Source organism: Nymphalis io, chromosome 1, assembly GCF_905147045.1.
Source record: "Nymphalis io chromosome 1, ilAglIoxx1.1, whole genome shotgun sequence".
In the NCBI taxonomy this organism is placed as follows: domain Eukaryota; kingdom Metazoa; phylum Arthropoda; class Insecta; order Lepidoptera; family Nymphalidae; genus Nymphalis; species Nymphalis io.
This window is the reverse complement of record NC_065888.1, coordinates 11,248,446-11,272,000: the sequence shown is the minus strand read 5'-3', so window position 1 is coordinate 11,272,000 and position 23,555 is coordinate 11,248,446. Positions and strand designations below refer to the sequence as shown.

The window sequence follows — 23,555 nt, the reverse complement described above, 5'->3', positions numbered from 1 at the left end:
TTTGAGTGATCACGCTAACACTAACGCTTGACTATGGTGTTATCGTCAGCGGATATCGTATCGCCGAATACCGGTTATCGTGTGTCACAATAGGACTATCAACGCCAAATTGTAATCTAGTTCCAACTTCTGATCCCATATCAGTTGTGTGCAATTCTTTGATTTCTCAATGAGAATTTAGGGACCAGCTGTACGATGACATCATTCTGCCAGTTGTTCTTAGTTAACTTTAATCAAGTTACATACTTTAATATGACTATATGTTATAATGATATTAAATTAAATATTATAATGTTATTAAAATGAATACATCAGCGTTTGTTATCAGCTTAGTCCAGGTGTGTCAGCTTTATCATGTCAGTCAAAAAAATAGCCAATCGTCATATTTTTTTTATTGCTTTTTCTTTATCATCATTGGTTGTAATATGTTAACAAATAATGGTAAAAAAATCTATGATTACTTTAAAAAAAATGTTTTACTGAAATTTAAAATAGTAGGTTATTAAATTAAATATTTTATCACTTCTTCTTGTTATGTACAAGTAATAGTTAAGTTGAAAATCAATTCAAATTTTGCAGTTCACATTAAAATACTCTTTTGAATCCAGGAATATAAACGTTAACGTACTATTACTACAGAATTGTAAACTCGACATTTTTAATTCCATGTATACTATTAATGTATTTAATTTTAAGTTATCTTCCAATGCCATAGCTTATTCCGATATGAGAAGTTCACTCCATAAAGAACCACTATTTCCTTGGCTAAAAAAACCTTATGTATTTACTTATCTTGAATTCTTCATCGCATAAGACAAGGTTTAATTAACGGTTTATAATAAATTATGTTTGAATAATAAAATATTTTATTTTGACTACCATTATGTCATAGAATTGTTATTATTTACATTTAACATAATCTAACATTTGCAAATCTACTTAAATTTAAGGAAAGACTGCTTAGTCCGCACATGAACCACTCATAATATGTGTATTAGTACAATAAGTATAATGATTAAAAAAATACGAAGTTTGAATGATATGTTTTGATTTATTGAAATACATAAAACAATACAGACTTTGTTGTTGAAAATATACAATTATCAAAAAACCTATAAAAATATTTTTTTCGATTATTTACAGATCATGTACATAAATCTTTATAAACACTACAAATGACAATTTGAGCTCATCCTTTTATTTACACACACATATGTACAATCTCACCAAAATCACACTTCACTTTTTATCACGTAACTTTTGAGATCTTTTCATTGAAAATTTCTCAAAAGTTACTCTTGCAAAAAGATAACACAATTGATCTAATACTTATCTATTTTCTCTAATATGCAGACAATTTAAAACCATCGTTGTCTTGCCGACAAAACCGGCCAAAGGCGTCTCGACAAATCGTTAACATTGCAATTATGAAATGAAGAACTAGTATCAGAATGGCGGATAATGCTATCATGATCATAGCGGTACCAGGTTCAGCCCAATCCAGAACCGGATATATGAATTTATTTCCGAATCTGAAAATAAAACTTACGCATTAATTATTTTTATTTACAATTAGCTACAATAATCAATACCTTGATATTATTATTTATAATAAGGATCTTGTCTTTATTTATAAGGAAATAACTATATATTGCGTAAGGTTTTCGAAAGTTACAAAAAGCAAAAGAAAATAACTTGTCATTGGCATAATATACCTAATATTATAGCTGAGAGGGCCACAGAGGTTAGAACCCCTTAATTCTTACTACAGATTTCGGGTTTATGCTCTGAAATTTCATGTGCTTAATTGTGTTTATAATTCATCTCCAGCTCGGCGGTAAAGGAAACCATTGTACGGAATTCAGTATGTGTCTAATTTTACGGAAATTCTGCTACATGTGTATCCAAACTAACCGCATCCCGTGGTGGAATAAGCTCCAAAAACCTTTTTCTTAAATGGACCTTAGCCCAACAGTGGCACATACATAGACTGCGTTTGCTTTATTTTTGTATCTACTTTTTAAATAACTTAAAAAAAGTAAATCCTATATTTGACGTGTGTTTAAAAAAGAATCACAATGAACTTTACTTACGGATCTGTGCCTCCAGCAACATAATATATCGCAGAGAATATGGCATATATGACAGCAAAGAAGAAAGGCAAATAAAAGTGAAGCAGATTAGTCGGTTGTCGTGCCGTGATGAACAGGAGCAGCATAAGAACGCTGTTTATAGCGTGGATAAAGATATCCAATACGACTGTAGCGGCGAACTCAGCATCTGTTAATGATAATATTTGCAATGGTGGACTTCATTACAGTCACATTTACAATTGTCATTCCATCGCTGATCATTTTTGTATTTTTTATAGCACTGTATAAAGTTACTAACCCATATTATCTTTGGCAGTTCTATTTTTTGATTGAACTAAAAGTTCAATCAAAAAAGGGGAAATACTTATTTCTCCAAAATTCTAAATTGTCGTACAAAAATATTTTTGTATTATTACTATTGATTTTTTTTTGTTCATGCTAAGTTGTCATAACAAAATAGTTTCCTCTTAGTTGCTTCTAAAATGTCATTCGCCACGAACCTTCTAGCATAACCTGCCTCTGCTTTTATGGGTGTACTTCGTTAATTAGTTATCACTTTACATATATTTAATTATTCTTTTGTAACAGGAAAACGACGAAATAAACGTTAAGGCCTTAACATTATCTGCTATGCTATGGTATATGCTATGGTATAATCTTTTTAAAATAAATTCCCTATTTATTAATTATTAAATTTATTTCTTACCCATGTTATGGCGTAATACAAATATATATATATATATATATGTATATAATATATAATAAGTTTCGAGATATATATATATATAATTGTAATTTTGGTGATCTACAGATCTTAAATATCAATTTTTTCATCTTTATTTTTTAGTTTACGGTGTTTGTTAGGAAAACGCCCAGACCGACAAATTTTTCTCATAATAAGTTATCTTTTTTTTTTATATATTCGCCGGGAGGGCAAATGACTCTACTCCACCTGATGGTAAGTGGTAGTAGAGTCCAAACGCGACGACGGCCAGTACAGATGGGAAAAACGTTCTGCACTAGCCGCCTTCGCCTTGCCGGCCCGGAAGATGCGTCTTCACGCCTCGTTTGAAGGAACCCGGGTTGTAAGAGGAGGGGAACACGCGAGCTGGTAAGGAATTCCATTTTTTGGAAGTGCGACAAAAAAAGGAGTTGCCAAATTTCTTTGTTCGCGATGGAATTGATGTCACAGTTAGGCGGTGACATCGAGAACCAGCTCGCGTGGACTTAAGAAGGAAGTTAAAAAGTTGCATCTATGTACTAAGATGTATTTATACTTAATACAAGTCTATATTACAGCTTACTCTCATAAATTTTATTTCTATTGAACAATGAAATAAGAAATCTTTATTTGTAAAGTTTGCATTTTTAATTATTTTATCTTGTTAAAATTTTAATCACCGTAATCTAGGAGGCCGAACAGCTTGAGTCATTATTCATATTTAATTCAGGTGTTATATCACGTAAATATCTTATCTGACACTTTGTTGATTATTATTTATGTATATCTATATTAATATTATAAATGCTAAAGTAGCTCTGTCTGTCTTTTACGTCTAGATCACTACACCGATTTTGATGAAATTTCGTATGAAGCAAGCTTGAACCCTGAGGAAGGACATAGGCTTCTTTTTTATAATAACCCTTCCCACCAACTTCTCCCCCTTTTATCTATCATGCGGGCGAGACGTGGACGAACACTAGTTATTAATAGCTACTATTACTAATCAATGAGGAAACAAATTTTAGGATTATGTCAACTTATTGGGCGTGTACCAAAAATTTTACAATTAAAATGTATTTCTTTAAGAGATTTACTTACTCTCATTTGCTAGAAAGATCCAATAAAACACGGTGATAAAGAATGCTATTGGAATTGATATTGAATATAATACCCAATAAACTTTGATATACCAAGGTAGACCAAAGGAAAAATCTGGAAATAGAATAAATTATTATTAAAAGAAAAGAATGGTAAGAATTGTATCAATAATTGAATAAGCGTCGTTTCGTCGCATCTTATCGATGTTTAAAATATATGTTTTATGTAATTTAACTAAATGAAAGGTGTATGTGTTGTATATGATATATTTACTCTGTTATGTACTTTGATTCAGTAATTTTGTTCCGGAAAGTAGTCAAGGTCCTTCCGTGATATTTTTTTTAATAATCACACAATGTTATCGTAGTACATACAATTGGATATAGAAATAATTAACTGTTATTATGTAACAATATTTCAATAAAATTAATACTTATTTAAAAAATGGTTATTATTTTTAGATATTATTTATATAAGATATTAAAACTTTGTATATAATTATGCTTTGTATATATTTAATGTGCTTTCGTCTTTACCGATGGGTCCTTTGAAGTAAGCTGTTGCTGACACGCCAAATCCAAAACCACTGCTTAGAGTTATTAACACTAAGCCCCAGTGTGTCATGTATATCGGCCAAGTGGCTGCGCTAACATAAATCGTTGTCAATATAAAAGATGACAATATAATTCCGATACAGGTCAAAAATATCAATCCCCTTACACACAGCAGTGGTAGAGGGGATATATTCCTTTGAAAACAACTCACATAAAAATCCGTTTCCGATTCATAATTTAAACCAAACTTTTGAAATTGGAATTGTTGTTTGAAATAGGACTTTATCGCACTCATCTTGTTTCGACCCCGAAATTATTTACTTTAAATGCGTCAGTACAAACCGTTGTCGAGTCGTCGTACTAATTTTGTAAACACAATTGTCTGAAATTCTGTCCTTATCTCTGATAAGATTTGCGATCGATTCGGTTATACGTTTTTGTATAAACTACGAATTTCCTGTAGTTTTATCAATACGTGATACATTTTAATCCTTTAATAATAATTTTATTGTAAGACGAAAATCTAATATAATATCATATATTAGGGACAGCTGAAAATATATGTTTTGTGACATAAGCCACTTAAATAAATTAATATTCGAGTATATTGATAAGCTAGAAAGTGCTAACATTCAATTTTGAAGTTATAACTTAACGATATTTAAAATGTATGATGTAATTAAATTATTCATAATTGTGCTATAGACTATAATAAATTAATAAATATTATCGTTTAAAATATAAGTAGGTGTCGAGATTACGAGGATAAATCCTTAGTCATGTAGATACACACATAGATAAATAGATGGAACACATGAAATATTAAAATATAAAAGTAAATTTTATTATTTGTGTATTTTTCAATAACTTAAAATTAACAAGAATAAAATACATTGCACTTTTTTCTTGAAAAACGTTAGAACATAGTATACAAAGTTGAAATAATGCAAACATTTATTTCTAATACAATATGTACCCAATGTTATATTTATAAAAAAATATACCTAACTTAATCTATTTCTAGATCTAATATAAATATTTTAAAGTTACACAGGAAATTATACATATGTAGGTACCCACTATTATGCTTAGAAAAGATTATTTTAGTACTCAAAAACATTTTAAAATTTATACGTATGTCATACATAGCCTTTAAAAAATAAATGGAAAAAGTATCTCAAAATCCTTTTATTAGCCATTCCGTTGATTGCCATCATATCAACAATCAGCAACAGTATAGTTGTATATTATAAAAAGTTAAGTACAGCATCAATAATAATAACTAAAAAAAATAATTAATCAATACTCCAGATCCTTTATAATATATAATTGTGTATATAATTCATTCACTTTAAATTAAAGAACAGCGTTGATATGTTTATTATTATAAAATGGCATGGCAAACCTCCTAAACTAATAGTATAAATCAACTAAGATAAACATCACAGTTATACTTTTAATACGAGTTCAAAAACAAACTGATAAAAAACATAATACAATTTTAACAACATAGGGTTTTATTTAATCAGTACTACCTAAATTGGTTAGCGATGTTGTTTTGAAAGCGATAACCAGTTTAATAATTAACATAATGTTATAAGGTCCAATGTTGATAATATGTGTGTCAATCAATCCTCAATATCAACTTCTATTTCAAGGATGACGAACGGTTTTCTTAAAAGTAATATTTTGGCGTTATTAAAAACACTGTGACTTAATATTAATTTACAAGTACTTTTAATATTTGTTTTTTTTTTCATCCGTAAAAATCTTGCTCTTTGCTTTGATAATAAATAAAGAATACTTCAAGTATTATTTGTCATAATGGCCGTCCAATGAATGTTTCATTGATCTTTATTGATCGTATCTACGATCTGTATACTACGATCGTTTGTACAAATTATTTTTATTTATATCGTTCGTTTGCTATTAATCACTGTCATAGAAATGTCCATTACTTTTAATTTCGGTCGGATAACATCACTAGCACGTAGTGTCTAAGCTTCGAAGCCATCGTTGTACTCTCCGTTTTTGTCGTTAAAGTACTTCCTGATAATGAAGTCGCGTGCTGAAGCCACGACAACCGTGACTATATGCATGAGAGCTAGGAACAAAGCTGTCAAAGTCACTACCACTAGTGTTTGAAGAGGTTTCGACCAATCGATGACCGGGTAAATGAACGCGTTACCCCACCTGCAAGGAAGATTTACTTGTTTAAAATGATATAACGATTGTTACATGATGTACGTACAATTTTATTGTTTTGAATTAGTATGCAGTACCATCTCCAAATGATCGGATTAATTATAATATTCACCTTGACGTAAGGATAACGTTACGAATAAGAAAGAAGGTCACATTCTTAGTAAGGTACTCTTATGACTTACAAATTGTTTTTAGATTCATCACCTGAGTTTTCCGTAATCTACGCATGAATATAAACCAAATGTAATAATTAGATAAATACTGTACTTAATCGAGTAATTCTTTATATTTTAGAACATCAGTATCATTATTGTCAGTATAGTTTTGGTATCTAAATTATATATTCTTAATTATTTTTATTATATTACTAAATTAGTGACTCAGTTAATTAACTAATTAGTTAACTGCTTTACAGCGAGTTTTTCGGTTTCAGATTTGTATTAATCGATCAAATATGAAAATTAAAAAAAAGAAATTTTGGTAAAGAATTATTTTATATCTATACTTAATCTATAAATAATAAAATTATGTCGCATAATTGCTCTGTCTGTACTCCCGCTAATTTCTTCAAGCCACGCAACGAATTTTATTATTTTTTATAAGGTTTTTATTAATAGAAAGAGCATTAAACGAGGAAGATTTATACAATAATATATATTTAATGCATGTATATTATTATAATGTATGTTTTGTACTGTATGGGCGAATCGATCGACTGGCGATTGTTTATATGTTATTGATTAAAAAATGCACGGGATAAAAACCTTATCTTATCCGTACGAAGATGGTTAGCTAGTATCTAAACTGTTAGTCTAGGTTTTTTTATATGTGATGACGAATTAATTAAACATATTCATGTGATTTTGACGTTATACTGACGTTCACAATCGTCTTTAGTCTCACCCCTTCAGTATTAAGGCATTAGCCAACATTAATAAGTTAAACGGGGTACCTGCCCGGGTTTTTTGTATCGGACTATAAGAAATAACCTCTGAAAGTGGTAATTTTTATTATAATAATATTAATTAAAATATTATTATAATCAAAATTACCGCTTTAATATTTATAACATATATTTAAAAATATATTAAAATTACTTGTCTTACCTTAACCTGATTTAAGTTTTCTTACGAGATAATTTTATATTTTTTATAAATTATTCTCAATAGTTCAATGCTTTATAATAATAATCAATAATTTTCAAAATTTTGTAATGTTTTTTAAAAGAATCATTGCCTTTTAAAGTAGGTTTTGCTATAATTTAAAAACACAACTAAATTGATTTTAATATGAGCATTTTATGGGTCTAATACTTAAATAGCAGTAGTTAATAAAATGTTATTTAGTTCGTATGTCCGATTACCAAACCTTAAAGCAGGATGGCAACGTGAAGTAACTTCCACTAGGGTTTATTTTGATTGTAGACATATTTATTTCGATACAATGTTATTACTTATTTTGTCTTATAACCGCGTCGGTTGCGTAACAATGGCCTTGTCACAGGGTTACCCCGCTGTTTTAATTATTAACTTTTCTGAGATATAATATAACGTACTTTATTATCATTTAGGCAATCAGTTTTATACTTTTTTATTTTTTGTAGATTTATATATTAGCGAATTGTAATATTAACATTTTATACGTACTTATGTTTTTATGAGATCGTAAATTACCAACATACAATATAATAAAATTATATTTTTTAAACTTGTATTTTAATGATGTTTATATAAATCGATAATTTTTAGTCATTTACACAGATTTTTGGAATTATTTTTGTATATTCAAATATTATGTTACGTCAGATGAATAAAAATATATTATTTATTTCATTCTAACTGTATCTCGAATTCAAATCATAATGGAAAAAATGTGTATTATATTACATGGTTTACAGAAAAAATATCTGCAAATATTCAAAATTATAAATGTTTCAAGTACATTATAATTAAAAAAGTGAGTTTGATTGTGACCTTGTTAACGCTTTTTATAATCTACAAGTTTTCGCTCACGGTTTCGCTCACGTGTTTGGTGGTCTCGGGTTTAAGATATGAAAAGTAAACTATGTCTTTTCTTGGGGTCCAAGCTTGATTCATACCAAATATCATCAAAATCGGTTTAGTGGCGTAGCCGTAAAAGCATAACAGACGACACATTTTCGCATTTATAATATTAGTATAGATTATGTCAAGGGGAAACTCTTTAGTTAACATTAATGATTTTTACTTTGATTTAATATATCTGTTAGATTTTTGTTTTAAAATGGCAACCCTATTAAATTACTATCGAAAAGGTCAATGCTGGATACAGAAACAAAATATTATTTTTAATGTCCAATTTGTGAAAGTTTTGCAACGATATTGTACAATCTAATAACACATGCTGACTATGTTAAGGTCAAATAATAAAATTGATTAAATTAACCATTTTAATTCGGCCAATTATATGATATATTTAATTTCGATTAAAAAGTAATGTTTTTATTTGTCAAGTTTTTAGTAAAATGAGGAGTAATACTCCAGATTCCTAACACTTAGCTTTACTTTATACATATAAATTTATAAAGTTTTCTACTTTATGAATATGTATTCATAAAGTAGAAAACTTGTACCATACCATACCATAGTGTGTATTTTCATGATGCTAGTGATAAAAAATATTAATATTTTGTTGCCGTATCGCGTCGTAATAAAGATCATTTTTTTTTAAATTGTTAAATTAAATTCTTTTTACAAGTGTGCATACGAACTGTGAGTATTTAAGATCTGTAAGATCTATAATAATACAGATACATGCATTTGTAATTACACTGGGAGTAGAGCTTTGCGCAAGCTCGTCTGGGTAGGTACCACATATATTCTACCGCAAAACAGCAGTACTGTTATTGTTGTGTTCCGGTTTGAATGGCGAGTGAACCAGCGTAATTACCGGCACAATGGACATAACATCGTAGTTCCCAAGGTTGATAGCGCATTGGCGATGTAAGCGATGGTTAACATTTCTTACAATGCCAATGTCTATGGGCCTTGGTGACTACTTACCATCAGGTGGCCCATTTGCTCGCTTACCTATACTATAAAAAAAAACGTTTAACGGATATGAAGACGATAATGCTATTTTTTAGGTTTCATCTAAACGCTTTAAAGTTTTAAGTCTACTGATTTGTATTATATTTTCGGACCTAAAGTACGTCTTTAAAATATAAAAAAAATATGGTTATAAATATAATCGTTTATAAAATATAAAGTTGTTTTATAATATTTCGTAATTCACAAAATGCAAAGTGCACTTTAGGATTAACGTGTATTTTCGTAGTAGCTAGTCATATATTTTAGCAGTAAGTACCTATTTATGCGTACCTAAGTTGTATATACGTGTAAGTAAAGTCGTTAAAGGCAAAAGGTCTCAGTAAATATGCGCAATTTAAACTTTGTTTGATTTATACGATCAAATATGAACGATGTCCTTGTTTATTGACAAAATGACTACATTTGTGTAAACAGCGTATCTTTTGTATCATGTCTATTTCGCTTAACCTTCAGAGAAGGAAGGATGTCTGATAATTTGTCAAGAACCGAAGTAATATCTTAAGGTCCATACTTTGACAGATATTTGAGATATTCAATTTATAAAAAACTAGTATTCGCCCGCGGCTTCGCCCGCGTATATTGAGTTAAGGAGCAAGATTTAGGAACAAAGTACTCTTTAGGGCTCCACTACTTTGGCTACTCCACCCTGCCTCATATCAAATTTAATCATAATCGATTTAGCAGGTTAGCCATGAACGCATAACAAACAGACAGAGTTACTTTCGCATTTATGATCTTAGTATAGATGTTAACATAGAAGAGAATCTATCAAAGCGCCAAGGTCTAAATGTTACGTTAGAAACTAATTAAGTACCATTAGCATCACTGATATTTACAAAAACGGATACAGGTTCGTAAATGCTCAAGTTGGTATAACTTATGAGGTACACCTTTTAAATGCTATTAATCAATTTAAACGATTACTCAAATTATCCTAAAGGCGGTTTTACTGAGAAGTTTCACAAATTAATAATTAAGTTTTAATAATATGAATAGAAAATTATGAATTAGATATTGTAAAGAAGCTGCTCTATGATAGAGGCAATGAACATTTCGTTAGAATATTTTTTTCAGTCATTCTGTGTAAATGATCAAACAATATAAAGTATTACTGAAAGTCATTAACCTACCTTTACGATACATTTATATATAACAATATAGAATAAATATATGATTGTGTTACAATGAACATCGTAATGCATATTTCAAATCTGTTTTTATTTTTTATAAGCTGGAATGCCTTAAATATTTACTTTATAATATGAATCGAGAGTTAGCCACCCAATAACCATTTTTATATTCACTACGCAAGTAATTTAGTATGTTAATTGTGAGCTAAATTTAATATGTCTTATATTAATTACTGAATAAAGCTATAATATTCAGCTTCTACCTCAAACAAATGCATATATTTTATTTATAAACAATTTCTCAGCGTATGAATCTCAGGCGTATAAATTTAAATGTAAGTAATTAATTAAGCAACAATAAGTATATAATATAAATAGTTTGTTTTGTTATTGTAGAATATTTTGTGTCTGTTTGTTATATGACAATGACGATATATTTTATTGACTTCTTCGTAAAGCCGAGGTGCTGTCACACATAGGTGTAAATCATTTTGCTTTTAACAGCCTTAACGTGATTTCATTAAAACAATCAATAGATTAAAAATGGCATTATTTTCAATATATGCTTCAAACAGATTTAAGCCTTAACTCTTCTCATTAAAAAGGAAAGGAGGCCTTCTCTGAGCAGTGGGACATTTATAGGCTATTTTTATACTTTACAGATAATACTTACTAGTTGAGGGTCATATATTCCGTTTATTTTATCTTACAACTTGTGCACTAGTATGGCGATGTATTTTATGTATAAAACTTACGGGTCAAGTCCTCCAGCGATGAAATATGCGACGGTGAACAGTAGGTAGGCCAGTGCGAAATACAATGGCTGCATTATATGTAATAAGCGACTTGGATGTCGTGAGAAGACGAGCTCGACGAACATCAACCCTGAATTCACGCCGTGCAGCATTATATCCAGGATCGGGTTAGGAGCATAGTTCATCTTTTTCACCGCTGCAAAAATTTATATTTTAAATGTATCAATTATTAAACGAGTTTCGGAAACGATTTTACACAAATATTTGTGTAAGATAAAGAGGTTTGTCTATAAAAGGTTGCGGTTTCAATGACAAGTAATAAATTTCTCATAGGTATTCACAATTATGGAATAAAGCTAAGTAAATGAAGGCTGGGACGGCCTAGTGGCTAAAAGACGTGAATCTTAACGTGGTTTTGTGTTAATTTATATTGCTTTTCAGAGTACAATGAGGAATATTATTATTACCATACTAGTAAGTATAAGAAGTAAAAAATGTACATACAGCCTCTTAAAACTGCCCAGTAGAAGAGTGTGATAAGAAATGCCACAGGCACAGTGATGTTGTAGAGCACCCAGTATGTTTTTACCATCCATGGCATTCCTTTTGCCGAATCTGAAAATATATATAATATTTGTTTTTATATAAATTATATAAATGTAATTAGTTAAATTATATAGACACAAACTGGTAACATATATGTTATTAACTTCTATAGAATTGAACATTTACAAAATATGTGAGAAACCTTCCCATCATGTGAACGCAGACGTTTTTAGGCCAACGGTGATTAGAAAATGTTTGTTGCCTTAAAACTTATTATCGCAGTACGAAGATATGTGTGTAAATCAAGTGAAGTACACTCATTGGTATGTCACAAGGTCGTTGAACCCATAAATAAGAGGTAGGTAAACAAATAAATGAATGTTATGTTTTAATAATAGACTTTACGAATAAAACCTATGTCGTTCGTTCGTCTTTTATTTATTACTACGAGAGATAAAAACAGTAACAGCAACGTAAAAGGAGTTTTTCATCAGGTACTATATCTAATTTGATTTTGTTTTTGTTCGAAAACCCCTGAAAGATTTTACCAAGAAGATCATATTCATGCTAGGAAAAACACAGTGAAGTTTATATATCTATATACTATCCTAGTTTTTTTCATTAATATAATTTTGTAGTATAAGATCCCTGAATTATTTGGTCATAATTATAAAACATAAAATCTTAAGTTGTGATAAACGTAAATCCTGATCCATTAGGCTAAACTTATTCTAAAACAAGCTTCACGCCTAAATGGAGCGAAAAAAAAATCAATAATTTCTAGACAATCTAGTATATTTTAAAAGAAAGCAATACAAGGCTGTGAAAACTTACTACATGCATTATTAAGTACCTACTTATAGCGATATATTATGTACAAATTTATTATTAAACTAAACTAATCGGAATTAATAATCTATTCCGTCATTACTGAAGTATTACTTATATCCTAAGAATAAACCAATAATTAAGGTAAAGACGTTCGTGTTTTTTATTTAAGTCATTAATTATGCATTGCCGTCACATGAACAGCTGAAAATATTGTTACATGAATTGAAGGAACAGTCAAACGTATATAACATAAGGATAAAAACTTGTTTATTTGTTTATTTCAATGCTAATTTTTCTAACGCACGTTTACTCCGTTCCGAAAGTCACAACAATTAAATTTTCTACAAGGACAAGGTAATCCTCACCTTGATCGCGTCTTAAATTTGTATAACGTAATTAAACAACCTAACAGATATTTTTGTCACATTGTATAGCGTAAGTTTTGTAATACATTAAGTCTTAAAAGTATATAAAAACCTATAACCCTTTCTACGAAACCAATTCTACTAAGAAATACTCACTTTATCGCAATCGAATTGAACGTAATTGTTTCCGTTTAACCATTTTCCTATTCCACCAGTTGCGGTTCGGTCGAAATTGGATCGGAATAATGTCGGGAACGTATTAGTAAAATTGATACTTCTGGTTTACGATTGTGGACAATGCCAATATTTTGGTCGGTGTGTATTTTTTATAATTTTGTATATTCCCAGTTAGGTTTATTTTATTTGTATGGAGTTAGGATTATTTTGAACGTATTAATTAATTTTTTTTTATTAAAAATAGACGTACCTACGTAGCGAGAATTAGAATTTAATTATTGCTTTAATGATGTATTGAAAACTATAAGTTAATATTTCGACATAATTATATTCTACGACGATCTCATTGACGCAACAAAAATCATTTATTTTATTAGATTTAGCATTTCAGGGCCGCCGTGTGCCGTTTGGATGATTGCAAACTAGATTTATAAATATATTATTTAAAAAAAACTTATACAATATTTATAAAATATGTTTATTTCATACAAGAAGAGATTTTAATTCTATTTTGTCAACCAGGTCACGTAAAATCTGTTTCTAAATATTATGTTATATGATTTATTATTAAAAATTGCTAAATAAACATGTATTCCAATTAATTATTATTGGCAGTTCGCAAGTTAAATTAAAGGTTTTGTATTTATGAATTAAATTATTTAAATATAATTCTAAAAATAAAAAACTCTTTTTAAGAAATTTTAATCATTTTCTTAGCATGATATAACATTATTATTTTCACTTAATCAGTAAATTTGATTCTTATAATATTGATTATATATATATATATATATATATATATATATATATATATATATATATATATAACTTTGATTAAGATATCTATTTTATGAGATCGTCTATCTCAGATAGTCTTACTTAATGACGGTTAATAAAACTGTTCACGCCATTCATTGAATATATTAAAATCTTGATACAACCATTTTTCACAATGCATTTAATAAAATCAAAGATAAATTTATAGTCCATGATGGAATATTATTATGCAACGGTTTAAATAAACACATAATATCATATAAATAAACATATCATAATGTGAATAAAAATAACGTTTAATAAATTGCTGCTGCATTGCTTTAAATTATATTAATGATCCTGCACATGCTACTGCCGGGATTAATGACATTATGTGTCAATCGTTTATATTTTGTGAACAGAATGGGAGCACGAGCTTGTGCTATTTATATGCTGCAAGAGTGTTGCTTGAGTCAGTGATCTTTGATTTGCTGTGAGTTAAACCTCTATAGTACAAATTTAACAGGTCACTGTTAAACGATAACTACAAATTTATTTATATCCTGTTTAAATACTAGTATATTATAATTAGTTGTTACTTATTAAATATAACTTACCAGATAGACTCTCAGGCTTTCTGTTAACGACGATAATGATGCCAAAAAGAGACTCGAGGAAAATCAGAATAAGGCCCCAATGCGTCATATACAGTAGAAATTTTTCTCGAGGTCCCCAAAAGTAAACCGTTGACCAGGAAATGATGACAACGGTCCATAGGAAAATCGGCACTCGCCAGTAAAGAGGCGATAACCTTCGGCTCCAACACCTTCGGAATAATTCTGACGACTCATTTCCTTCCTTGAGGGATGCGGTACAACAAGCATAGAAATTTGCCGGAGCTTCTTCTTTCCAATTTCGTACTTTTGCCATTTTTATAAAAAAAAACTTGAGATTGATGCCTTTAATGTTCAAAAATCTGTATGTTACATAATCTACTTCTTTGCGTTTTATACGTCTGTGAACAAATATATGAATATATTTAAAACTAAATCTCCACAAGAAATACACACACTCACACACAATAATCCAACATAAACTTAACACAAATATAACATTTTGGCTAAGTTGAATATGTATTATACTTGAATGACCGTGAGAAATAAATTATCATGTCCCAGCGTCGTCTAGAGTATGAGGTCTAAGTGAATCGCTTATAGTTCTTATATTCGATTATCTTTGTTGTTGTATGAATTAAATCATTTATTCCTACAATAATATTTTGAAAGGTTATTGGAAAAAAACTTAAGCACAAAATCAAGGCCAACGTCTATTTTTTATTATTTATATTAACGCAAATTCCGAATCGAACATATTATTTTAGTTTGGACGTATTTTTTATAAGTGATAACATTTATTTTATTTTACAGAACTATGTTTGAATGGAGGGAAAACTATTGATTTGTATGCATTGCCATAATAATTAGTAGGTATCCAATTAATAAATGTATCAGTCTTTCTTCATCTTAGTAGTTTATGATAAGAGGAAAAAATGTCGGTTATTATAGGTTAATTATTCGTTTTGATAATTCTATTTTATATTCAGAGTATTTTTCATTACTGGAAATAATTATAGAGTAGGACGATGACTTTGTAGATTATATCAATTATTTTCAAGTTTACCGCAGAACGCAACGATAACAATTAAATATAACAATAAGTTTCGTGTTTATAATCTAAGTTTTGCTAGCACGCTAGTTTTTAAATAATAGTATTATTAAAATTTATGCGACTTCTTGTCTTTCATACAACTTCAATGCAATAAATTTTCAATTATATTACTCTTGCCTTAATTGTTTTAGGAAATAAAACGTTAACTTCAAAGGCCTTTTATTGCTGCGTATAAGCTTTTTTAGCATGTGTGGGTTAAGCTTTGCAGATGAATTTAATGAGGTTCACCTATCAGATTGAGCTGAGATTTTTCACATGCTTTTCACGCTCGCACACGGTTCTAGTGATAGTAAACAAGCTCCATTTCGACTTTGTACAGGGGAAATAATATTTTATTTATTATTGTTAAAAAAAATTATCCTGGACCCGATCGCAGCGCCAATAATGTTTCAATTTAGACTATCCAAGGACTTAAATACACGAAAAATTTCATCATAACGGTCCAGCCAAGTAAGAGGTTTTTTTTATAAAAACGGGGGCGGATAAGCATATGGGCCACCTGATGTAAGTGGACACTAACGCACATAGATATTGGCTTTGTAAGAAAAGTAAATCATCGCTTACATCGCCAATGCGCCACCAACTTTGGGAACTCAGATTTTATGTCCCTTGTGGCGATGGCTCACTCACCCTTAAAACCGGAATACAACAATAACAAGTGCTGCTGTTTTGCGAAATCGAAATGTTTACAATTATAGCTGATCAAAACGGTGTTTATGCAATCTATAATTTTCGATAGATTAAACGTAATTTGGAATTTTATATTATAGAATTATTATTACCTTTAGTCATTGGACTGTGTGGAATCATCGATGTGGAAATTAAAATAAATTGTTAACCAAACAAAGACAAAAAATAATAATAAGACATAAGAAATATTTCTAGTTTATTTTATCGAATAATAAACCCAAGAAAAATATCAATATTTACAATAATAAGAACGATTAATTATTTAGTAATAAATTTCAAACCAAATATAACCAATGTCTGAAGAATTAGTTATAGAATATAGTTTGTTGTTGAGGATGTCCGTTTCTCCAATTACGTAAATAAGTGATAAGATTTATTTAAATACATTTTTATTTAGTTTCCCTCATTACTTATTGCGTGTTATGTAAAATGTAGGTTGGTTAATTGATTCACGGCTATAGAAATCGAGGACCTATTACGCTTTGAGGATGCGAGTATGCAATGAGTTTTGAGTGGTCTTACGGATAGTAAATAAATACTATAAAAAAATTACTTAAATATTAGGTCATGTAGCACCATTTGTATTGATATACAGACTTCTTTCATGTTTTTTTTAATTCATATGGAAATTAAACTCGTTTTTTCATCAATATTTAAATGTTTAGAAACTTGTTATTTAATCTAATTTATTTATAAATGTTGTTTTTAACTTACTTTGTGACTGTGGAAGCAAATACTGCATATATTTTACTTATAATTTATATTGTGTGTGTGTCAGGTATTTTTTTAAATAACCATTTAATCAATATTTTTTTGTAATGTCTTATTATAGTTTACTGATATTTGTTTGAGTACCACATATAAAAATAATGTTTACAAAAATCTCTTGAACATTTTTAAACCCTTTTTAGATTTGTATAGAATATATATATTTTTTTAATATTAATACGATTAACTACGTGTTTTAAAATACGTATTTATGTTTTTTGTTAATCTATTTATTTAGGTAAAGGCTGGAAAGTTGCCAGAAAAGCGCGAAATCTTATGCACCGCATATAACTGTCGTTGGCAAGATACTAATGATTTAAATGATGCGACATATGCAAAAGAAATAGGTGAATTGCTTTACGAATTGAACTATATTTTTTGTAATCTAATATGTGATGTGATGGGCCTTTTATAAAGAAAATACTAATTATATTTATAAAGGTTGTAACATAACACATACTGGACAACGACTTGTCATAATAATTATTTATAAAAGATTTTACTTTGTTATATTAATACTAATTAATACAAAACAGTAATATTCATTAGTATGCACAAAAGTACACGTAAATAACTTTGTAAAAAATTATTATTTATACGTAGGTATTTTTGTGTCAGTTCGTAATTTTTTACGTAATTGCTTTATTTCAATATTTATTGTGAACTTGAAAATAAATTGAGTTTAATTTAATAACTTGTTTATAATATTGCCGTCACATTGTCAACAGACATGTAGGTCATAGCTTACAAGGGCCAAACAATGAAAAATTACTGGCACAGAGCATGCAATATTAAGACAAAAATGTGCAACATGTACTAATCTACACTATGAAATATATAAGCAAGAAATGTATGAATGCATTTTCCAAGACACTATCCTGTTGTACAAGGTATTTCTGACATTTCTATATTTGAACTGAAACTATTCTATTAAAAAAACAAAACACAAATTTATTTAGTCAGTTCTCTAGTTGGATATAATTATGAAATAGAATATGTTATTTTTTTTCAATATTGTTATATTCAATGTCTTGCTATAGAAAAACCACTTTTTTGCATACAATATAAATAATACTTGAATCATTCATTTAAATAATTCTTGAAGGCAACAAGTTCGCGTATGTATTAGGTGTTTTCAGTTTTTTGCTTAACATATTACAGAAGTACATAAATTGTACAAACAATGTATTTACATGAACAAAAATTGAAAAAGTAGTATATTTACCATTGGATTTTTTAAATGATTTATTATAAGTTTAATTATATTATGTTATTATTATAATTCTAAATATAATGCGATCTACTAAATTTAGTACAAAAGTAGTGCTATATATTTGTAATCTTACCATTTTTTCAAAACAGAATTTGTGAGTTGGATTTTTTTTAAATAATTATTATTGATCACTTTGATTGTTATTTAAATTTAAAAAATAAACTTTATATTTCTTAATACTAGTGACACGCACAGATAAATAATAAAATAAAATCGCGCGCACCGTGCGCACTTTCAGCGCGCGAGTGCGACTGACTCTAAAGTCAACACTCTATAGTTCGTGTACCAATGCGAAGATCTAGCAGACGAACTGAGTTTCGACCATAGGGCTGCCAATTATCGCGTAATAATAGTAAATACAAACCAGTGAGACAAAATTATTAAGTATAGAATAGATTTTCTACTGTAATAGTTTGGTTTATGCTTTGTCTAGTAATTATTTAAAAATGTACAAAATATATTACTAGAGACAGTTTTTCAGATTGTTTCATTATATAAATATTGGTTTAATTTAAAAAATATAATGGATTCAATTGATGTGTAATGTGATCTAGTTTAATTTATCAGTTAAAATATAGCAGCCCTAACCGATAGCTCATGCGTGAGCGACTGTGCGCGTTCTACCGTTGATTCAAGGTCTCCGAGAAGAAAATTTGCCTTCACGCACCGCCAATCATTCGGATGCCATCTAAAGTCACTCCCACACTGTTGAGTAACCAAACGCAGTGTCTAGTTGTCAAAGTTGAATATGCTTAATATTAAGAAAAGACAGCTGTTAACTTTAGTGTAAAAAGTACATTGTTTTTTGAGCTGTTTGAATTATAAACAGTTATATTTGTTTTATTTAAAAAATAAGTTTACCCTAAGAATATGGAATATATTGTAACATTATAAGATAAAATTAAATGAATGAAAATAATTTGACCCTTTAAGGTTAGGACATCTTAGATATTAATATTATGGATGCAAAAGTAATTTAGTTTCTCTGTCTAGTAAGTTTACAAGGCTGAACTGATTTTTATGAAACTATTACTATTATAATGACTATTATTGTTATGGCTATATCTAGAACCTTAAGTAAAGACAAAATCTACTTTTTAAAACAAAACAACTAACCTAATCTACCCTAACGCTATAAACATTATAGAAATATTATTATATATACGTATTACTTGTGCAGAAACTTGAGAAGTTCCGTTTCATATAATAATAATTGTCATCTTTAAAGTAAATAATATGACAGACCTAAGGATAAAATAATCAGTCAAGCCTGTCAAAAAGTGCCCAAGTTCCCGTTTCTCCGCCTTCTGCTTACAGTCGGGTCCCACACCCTTCTTCAGGTTTGGATGACCTGCCACTACAGTCTGATAATTTTGCAATGTTTATTTAGGTAGTCATGTAGTATTAACTGCCAAATAAAATAAATAAGATAGTTTTATCGTCAGTCATGTCTGGATATGCTGAGGGTCTTGAATAAGGGGCGAAAGTTAAATATAATTACAAATAAATATATAGAAAGGTTAAATAACTCATAGAAAACGTTAAGATTTATTTTTTCCCTCTCTCTGTTTGCCATTTCGTCCAATGTACGAGTACAGATTGCGTAAGAACCGGTAATAGTTATGGGTCGCCAGTATATTTTAATAATTTAAGGGAAATAATTTAAATATTTATAATGTAGCAGAGGGCAGTAACCCACCCTGATGTTGCTTTTATACCTTAAAAAAACAAAACAAAGTCGAGAACTGATAACTTTTTAAATATGTTTCTATTTAATAATTTGTATCGGACTGCCTTTTTGCCTTGTCACTAGGCTAAACGGCTAACAGGTCCTGAAGTCGTGGCTTCAAATATCGCGGTGGGTCTGTAAAAATATATTGTCAAAAAATTATCAGGAGTACTTTGTCAGAGCAATGTCACACTCCCATCCCCCGGAAAGTACGTTTCCTGCGGCTGAACTCTTTTCTGTTATGTCGGAGAGTAATGGAGTTAAGTGGAGTGAAAGTGCACTTGTTCTTTATTAATTCTTAATAACGTGTACGACGGATATTTTGGTTTGAAATTTCTGTTTAAAACAAAACCTGATATGAGCCGAATTGAGTTCAAGATCGTGTCTTACTTAAAATAGGTCAAATACTTAACAATTTTAGTATTTTTTTTAATTACTAGTATTTTGTATATATATGTAAATAATATATTATTTAAACTCTTTTCAGTAAACAAATATCGATATAAGTTTTTAATATGAAATTGTTTGTATAGTTTATTTTGTTTTTATTGTACTTATATATTTATTAAGTAGGAGGTAAGAAAACACAAGATAGTAATCAGGATTTTATTTATATACATAGACAGTAATGACTGATTGATATATAAATATATACACAGCCCATTGAATCGCCATAACTAAATAGAAATTGGTCGTAATTCTTAAAATCCAATACCTCCGATAAATTTGGAATTATCTGTACTTACGCCAGTCTGGCAAATGGGTCATCAGTAAGTGGTTTTGGATGTCAATAAACATTAATATTGTAAGAAATATTAACCATCCCTTAAATAGCCAATGCGCCAACACCTTGGAAACTAAGAGGTTATGACCTTTGTGCGTGTTATGATAGTTTACTCACCTCTAAACTGGAACACAACAATGTGAACGATAAGAATTGTTGTTTACTTTTTGGTCATTTAAAAAAATTTTTTTATGGAGTGTACATTTTGTCATAAGAATAAATACGAAGGATTTCGTGATATAAGTCTATATATTTAAAAAACTTTTTAGACATTCAAATTATTAATTACATATAAAAACAATAAGCCTAAAACTCTAAAAGTGTCCTTGAGATTGTTAAACATATGTATACATTATTAACTATGTTAATAAATCAGTAAGGTAATTACACTTTTAATGAGCTATTTGAACATTAAGTGCAAATGAAATATCTTACATTGTTTTTCAATAGCATTCAACAAAATTAATTGATGATGAAATGTGTCTCTTATTTAAAGGTTAATCAACGGTTTTTTGTACTCCATAGCTGGTTACAACAGTTTTTGTACACAATAATCCCACGACAATGAGGTAGTCTTAAGATGTGACATGATCAATTGATTAATGTAAAACATTTTTCATATATGAAAAATGTTTTACATTAATCAATTGATTATCATCTTGCTAATAATATTTACCTACCTTAAAAATATGTGTAAAACATCACTAAAAAGGCCTTTTAAAGAAATTATTAGTTTTATTACGTTGTTTTTCTTAAGGTTAATGTTTTTATATTTGGTGATAGCGCTTGGTGCACGTTCGTTTGAATAGGTACCACTTATCAGTATTCTACCGCCAAACAACAATATTCAGTATGGTTGCGTTCCAGTTTGAAGGATGACTGAGTCAGCGTAATTACAGACATAAGGAATATAACATCGTAGTTCCCAAGTTGGTAGCGCATTGGCGATCTATTATTACGATAAATTGTTAATATTCCTTACAGCACCAATGTCTTTTTTTTATAGACTAGGAAGGCGGACGAGCATATGGGCCACGTGATGGTAAGTGGTCACCAAAGCCCTTAGACATTGGCATCGTAAGAAATGTTAACCATCGCTTTCATCGCCCATGCGCCACCAACTTTGGGACTAAGGTGTTATATCCATCATGCCTGTAATTACACTGGCTTACTCACCCTTTCAACCGGAACACAACAATACCAAGTACTGCTGTTTTGCGGTAGAATATCTGATGAGTGCGTGGTACCCACCCAGACGAGCACAAAGCACAAAGCTCTACCACCAGTAAATCTATGTGTCTTCATTGGCCATGGGAAATAGTAAAAAATGTTTAGAGCTATAGAGGCTTGGAGAAATGATATCAACATACATTTGTATAAGAAATTTTATTTAATTATCATGATAAACTCATCAATACCACATACCACAAGGATAATACATTCAATATTTTATTATTAGGTACTTTGTACCTGTTTGTTTACAGATTTATAAATAATTATAAATTAGATTTTATTTGATACAACTGACAATTCACAATTAATTCAAACAAGTGATATATAATGATATACAAAACTATTGATTTGAGATTATTCTTACCTACATAATACTTATGCCAGAATACTTCTAATACTACTTGCGTGAAGAACACATCACAGAGTTTCGCCTAAATATTATTTGTAGGCTAGGAACAATAACGCTATTTCTAAAAATCACAATAAACATACTGAGTATGAAACTACACGTTAATTAATATTTAATGCTAAATATTTTTATTTGGTAACACGCTTTGATAGTATTTTATTAATGTTGGCTCGAATACGTATATTCATTAATTATAGACACAAGGGACAAAATATCCTATATCCTATTAAAATGTCAGGAGAAAAAAAAAGAAAAATAACCCACTTTAACCTTCAATTAACGATATATAATTGGTCGAGATATATAATAATCTATGGCGTTCAGTGGAATAGGGTTTGCATTAAAATAACGATATATTAATTAAGAACTGTTGGTAGTGCGTAAGCAAAACTATTAGCAAACCGTATGGAATGTGTTAACCTGTTTGTTTATTGTTACTGGTTTCTTATAGTGCCAATGTCTAAAAACCTTAAAAGGTCACCTTCGTCCTTATACATTGGCACTAGACATTGTTAAGACAGATAGCTCATTTGCTCGTCAGCCTTTCTAAAATAAGTAAAAAATACCATGCCGAATATTCATTAGGATTTTATAAGATGCGATTAATTAAAAGGTTGA

The 23,555-nt window shown here is 29.4% G+C and overlaps 2 protein-coding genes across 2 annotated transcripts; both read right to left on the bottom strand.

The window, feature by feature from the left end:
- Nucleotides 1-1,309: 1,309 nt before the first annotated feature.
- LOC126778449 (protein rolling stone-like) lies at nucleotides 1,310-4,928 on the bottom strand. The gene is made up of 4 exons (XM_050502044.1): nucleotides 4,452-4,928; nucleotides 3,916-4,029; nucleotides 2,094-2,280; nucleotides 1,310-1,532 (listed from the first exon to the last, which is right to left on the bottom strand). The coding sequence occupies exons 1-4, from the start codon at nucleotides 4,762-4,764 to the stop codon at nucleotides 1,343-1,345; spliced, it is 804 nt and encodes a 267-aa protein (XP_050358001.1). The 5' UTR covers nucleotides 4,765-4,928; the 3' UTR covers nucleotides 1,310-1,342.
- A 1,281-nt stretch (nucleotides 4,929-6,209) lies between these two features.
- Nucleotides 6,210-19,047, bottom strand: LOC126778288 (protein rolling stone-like). The gene is made up of 5 exons (XM_050501821.1): nucleotides 18,856-19,047; nucleotides 14,941-15,338; nucleotides 12,153-12,263; nucleotides 11,649-11,844; nucleotides 6,210-6,662 (listed from the first exon to the last, which is right to left on the bottom strand). The coding sequence occupies exons 2-5, from the start codon at nucleotides 15,251-15,253 to the stop codon at nucleotides 6,467-6,469; spliced, it is 816 nt and encodes a 271-aa protein (XP_050357778.1). The 5' UTR covers nucleotides 15,254-15,338; nucleotides 18,856-19,047; the 3' UTR covers nucleotides 6,210-6,466.
- Nucleotides 19,048-23,555: the final 4,508 nt, after the last annotated feature.